Here is a 5,718-nt window from a genome sequence, read left to right on the forward strand (position 1 = left end):
CACACACACACACACAGGATTTATCTGTGATTGACTATCCTGATAATCACTTTCGATGTCTGTGTGTGTGTGTGTGTGCCGATACAAGCTCTTTCGATAACACAGCCTTGGTGAATCAAAGTCAAATGAATCGGATCACTAGAATGAATCGTTTCAGAACAGCAGATATGAGCAATATTTACTGGAATCATCATCACTTACTGTCTTGTTGGCCTTTTCCATGGCGCTCACACACACTGCGCTCAGCACCGTGCTCCATAACACACACCACCTGCACAAAGATGAACACACACACAAACAGAGAGAGACACAGTGAAGACAAAAAGCATAAAATTCACAAAACTCTCAACATATTTGTAGAAGCCAAAAAGTTTTCAGGAAGTCTTTTAAGGTTTGATGTTCCAGTGGATTATGAAAAAAATAAAGCCACAATCTGCATCTTCAGTCCACATTTTATCTGTGTTTTAAGTTTAGGGTGTAACTTGATTCTGAATACCAGGAACATTCCCACCACTGAAGACGGTTCAGATATAACACACACTCCTTTTAGACCAGACCCGACACAACACAACAGAAAACTACAACACAACGGTTTTTTTTTGTCCTAACACACAACAAGACACCAGTGTTCAGCCTTAACACCACAGGACGTGTCCAGAACATCGAACATGCTTGTTAAATCTTAGGTCCAATCACCATAATTGTGTTTACAAAGTAGGACACATGCTTCTCGTTATTGGTCCAATACACATACACACACACACACACACAGGGTAAGTGTGGAACGCAGAGGAATACAGGGGGAAACTCTCTAACACACTTTATCTGAACCGCTTGTTAATAAGCTAATGAGATGTTTGAGTCTGCTTCAGTGAGAGTGTGTATTCTCCTGTTACTCCCAGATATTAGGATTCTTATTTACAGTCAACTAAACACACACACACACACAAACACACACACACACAAACAGGATTTATCTGTGATTGTGGAAAGTGGTTATCGAGATCGAGGCAATCACAGATAAATCGTGTGTGTGTGTGTGTGTGTGTGTGTGTGTGTGAGAGAGAGAGAGAGAGAGAGAGAGAGTGGTCGTGCTTGGTCAATAATAACAGTATAAAGTGACAGCACAACATTCTGCGTGCTGCCACAAACCACACGCACACGCACACACACACGCACACACACACACACACACACACACACACAAATTTGGGTTGATTTACCAAACCAATCGCTCCTGTCTCTCATAACGTGTAAATGTGGTGTGTGTGTCCATCAGTGGTCATGTTCTTGGTCAATAATGACAGTATACTACATTCCGCGTGCTGCCACAAACCCCTCTCTCTCTCACACACACACACACACACACACACTTACAAGTCCCTGCTTTACTCGCGAGCCTCGGAACAGCTCAGCGCGAGCCCGTAATTAACTCGGAAACCCGCGAGCCCCTCGCGTGAGCCCCAAGTCAACAGTCTTCCCCCTTCCAACACTCGTAAAAAAACCCGGAGCACAAAGCGTCTCAGTGGGACATTATAGCAGCGCGCGCGCGTTTTTCCTCTCCTTTACTGATTTTCCAAGTCCACCTCCACGAGCTCCAACGATCCCCAAGAGAGTGGGTGATAGTAAAGAGAGCGCGAGAGCATGAACTCAGAAACCCAGAACTTGCCCGAAAAAGTCAACACAAAACAGGTCGGGATATCAGTCAGGGGTTTAGTCAGCGAAAGAAGTGTGAGGAGAAAAAGTAGAAAGTGCATAAAACGCATGCACGCGCCACGGGTAAGGAGCTGGTTGCTCATAAAAATTTAACGACACTAATAAGGCGCATTAAAGTCAACAAACTCACCTGCACGTGGACCCAGTCCTCATTTCTTGTCTCTCGCGCTCTATCCTTTGAACTCCGGCGCGTGCGTCCACATTAAAGCTTCACGAACGACTTTTCCCGAAGTGGCTCAGAAACTTCTCTCTCTCTCTCTCTCTCTCTCTCTCTCTTGCCTCTCTCTCTCTCTCTCTCTCTCTCTTGCCTCTCTCTCTCTCTCTCTCTCTCTGTCGCCTTCCTCTGTCAACACAGCCTGGGCGCGCGCACACACGCACTCTCTCCCTCGCTTTCTCTCCCACTCTCCCAGGACTGGGGGGGGGGCTGGGGGGCGTGCTGTTTTTACTTTTTGTCCTTGTGAAAAACTGATATGACGTTGGACAGTTCAGGGGGTGTTGTCTCAGAATAGGAGCACGCAGGCACTTGTAACACCCCCCCCACCCACACACGCATACACACGTTACATCGCCAAGCAATAACCAGATGAGCCAGAAAACAAAAATATTTACCACAACATTTGTTAATGACAGCGCTTACAGTGTTACAGTGTGTTACAACGTTTGAGCCTTTTCCTGTGAGCTATATGTTAAGTGTGTTATAGGGGGTTATTACAATGTGTTACGGTCTGTAACGGTGTGTTACAGGTTCCCAGTGAACCACAGCATGAGTTAAAATTTGTGAGTGTTACAATTTGTTACAGTGTTATAGGTTTCCGGTGAGTGACAGCATGTGAGACAGTGTGTTGGATACTACTGAGTGTGAGAGTGTTACAGTGTATTGTTAATCTGTTACAGCCAGTCTTCGGGTGCTGCAGTGTTACAGTGCATTACAATGTGAAGCGTGTTGCCTAATGTTACAGTGTATGTCACAGCACATTACAGTGTATTGCATTGTGTTACAATGAGTGTTAAAGTGTGTTATAGGGTGACAGTGAGTGATACCACGTTACAGTGAGTGATACCACGTTACACTATAACACAGTAAGTATTAGTGTAGTTACAGTGAGTGATACCACATGTTACAGTGTAATTACAGTGAGTGATACCACATGTTACAGTGTAATTACAGTGAGTGATACCACATGTTACACTATAACACAGTATTAGTGTACTTACAGTGAGTGATACCACATGTTACAGTGTAATTACAGTGAGTGATACCACATTACAGTGTAATTACAGTGAGTGATACCACGTTACAGTGTATGTCACAGCACATTACAGTGTATTGCATTGTGTTACAATGAGTGTTAAAGTGTGTTATAGGGTGACAGTGAGTGATACCACGTTACAGTGAGTGATACCACATGTTACACTATAACACAGTAAGTATTATTGTACTTACAGTGAGTGATACCACATGTTACAGTGTAATTACAGTGAGTGATACCACATGTTACAGTGTAATTACAGTGAGTGATACCACATGTTACAGTGTAATTACAGTGAGTGATACCACATGTTACACTATAACACAGTATTAGTGTACTTACAGTGAGTGATACCACATGTTACAGTGTAATTACAGTGAGTGATACCACATTACAGTGTAATTACAGTGAGTGATACCACGTTACAGTGTATGTCACAGCACATTACAGTGTATTGCATTGTGTTACAATGAGTGTTAAAGTGTGTTATAGGGTGACAGTGAGTGATACCACATGTTACAGTGAGTGATACCACATGTTACAGTGAGTGATACCACATGTTACACTATAACACAGTAAGTATTATTGTACTTACAGTGAGTGATACCACATGTTACAGTGTAATTACAGTGAGTGATACCACATGTTAGTGTAATTACAGTGAGTGATACCACATGTTAGTGTAATTACAGTGAGTGATACCACATGTTACAGTGTAATTACAGTGAGTGATACCACATGTTACACTATAACACAGTATTAGTGTACTTAGTGAGTGATACCACATGTTACAGTGTAATTACAGTGAGTGATACCACATTACAGTGTAATTACAGTGAGTGATACCACGTTACAGTGTAACACAGTAAGTATTAGTGTAATTACAGTGAGTGATACCACATGTTACAGTGTAATAACAGTGAGTGATACCACATGTTACAGTGTAATTACAGTGAGTGATACCACATTACAGTGTAATTACAGTGAGTGATACCACATGTTACAGTATAAACCAGTAAGTATTAGTGTAGTTTCAGTGAGTGATACCACGTTACAGTGTAATTACAGTGAGTGATACCACATGTTACACTATAACACAGTATTAGTGTACTTACAGTGAGTGATACCACATGTTACAGTGTAATTACAGTGAGTGATACCACATTACAGTGTAATTACAGTGAGTGATACCACATGTTACAGTGTAATTACAGTGAGTGATACCACATGTTACAGTGTAATTACAGTGAGTGATACCACGTTACAGTGTAACACAGTAAGTATTAGTGTAATTACAGTGAGTGATACCACATGTTATAGTGTAATAACAGTGAGTGATACCACATGTTACAGTGTAACACAGTAAGTATTAGTGTAATTACAGTGAGTGATACCACGTTACAATATAAGCCAGTATTAGTGTAGTTACAGTGAGTGATACCACATGTTACAGTATAAGCCAGTAAGTATTAGTGTAGTTTCAGTGAGTGATACCACGTTACAGTGTAGTTACAGTGAGTGATACCACATGTTACAGTGTAACACAGTAAGTTTTAGTGTAGTTACAGTGAGTGATACCACATGTTACAGTGTAACACAGTAAGTATTAGTGTAATTACAGTGAGTGATACCACGTTACAGTGTAGTTACAGTGAGTGATACCACATGTTACAGTGTAACACAGTAAGTTTTAGTGTAGTTACAGTGAGTGATACCACATGTTACAGTGTAATTACAGTGAGTGATACCACATGTTACAGTGTAACACAGTAAGTTTTAGTGTAATTACAGTGAGTGATACCACATGTTACAGTGTAATTACAGTGAGTGATACCACATGTTACAGTGTAGTTACAGTGAGTGATACCACATGTTACAGTGTAACACAGTAAGTTTTAGTGTAATTACAGTGAGTGTAACAGTAAGTGCTACAGTGTAATTACAGTGAGTGATACCACATGTTACAGTGTAACACAGTAAGTATTAGTGTAGTTACAGTGAGTGATACCACATGTTACAGTGTAACACAGTGTATCACTGTATTAGTGTAATTACAGTGAGTGATACCACATGTTACAGTGTAATTACAGTGAGTGATACCACATGTTACAGTGTAATTACAGTGAGTGATACCACATGTTACAGTGTAATTACAGTGAGTGATACCACATGTTACAGTGTAACACAGTAAGTTTTAGTGTAATTACAGTGAGTGTAACAGTAAGTGCTACAGTGTAATTACAGTGAGTGATACCACATGTTACAGTGTAACACAGTAAGTATTAGTGTAGTTACAGTGAGTGATACCACATGTTACAGTGTAACACAGGGTATCACTGTATTAGTGTAATTACAGTGAGTGTAACAGTAAGTGCTACAGTGTAATTACAGTGAGTGATACCACATGTTACAGTGTAACACAGTAAGTATTAGTGTAGTTACAGTGAGTGATACCACATGTTACAGTGTAATTACAGTGAGTGATACCACATGTTACAGTGTAACACAGTAAGTATTAGTGTAGTTACAGTGAATGATACCACATGTTACAGTGTAATTACAGTGAGTATTAGTGTAGTTACAGTGAGTGATACCACATGTTACAGTGTAACACAGTAAGTATTAGTGTAATTACAGTGAGTGATACCACATGTTACAGTGTAACACAGAAAGTATTAGTGTAGTTACAGTGAGGATACCACATGTTACAGTGTAACACAGTAAGTATTAGTGTAATTACAGTGAGTTTTAG

General features: G+C 40.5%; 1 protein-coding gene across 3 annotated transcripts in view; it reads right to left on the reverse strand.

The window, feature by feature from the left end:
• Positions 1 to 2,014, reverse strand: part of LOC131370056 (thrombospondin type-1 domain-containing protein 4-like) — a 60,723-nt gene extending 58,709 nt beyond the window's left edge. For 2 of the 3 annotated variants that reach the window (XM_058417289.1, XM_058417130.1), the window contains exons 1-2: positions 1,847 to 2,014; positions 202 to 271 (exon numbers count right to left, since the gene is read on the reverse strand). In XM_058417289.1, coding sequence (XP_058273272.1) covers positions 202 to 271; positions 1,847 to 1,869 — 93 coding nt within the window. In that variant the 5' untranslated portion in view covers positions 1,870 to 2,014. The remainder of the gene's footprint in view (positions 1 to 201; positions 272 to 1,846) is intronic. The other variant, XM_058417211.1, reaches the window with a different exon arrangement.
• Between the last annotated feature and the right edge of the window lie 3,704 nt (positions 2,015 to 5,718).

The sequence above is a fragment of the Hemibagrus wyckioides genome, linkage group LG01, assembly GCF_019097595.1.
Source record: "Hemibagrus wyckioides isolate EC202008001 linkage group LG01, SWU_Hwy_1.0, whole genome shotgun sequence".
NCBI classification, from domain to species: Eukaryota; Metazoa; Chordata; class Actinopteri; order Siluriformes; family Bagridae; genus Hemibagrus; species Hemibagrus wyckioides.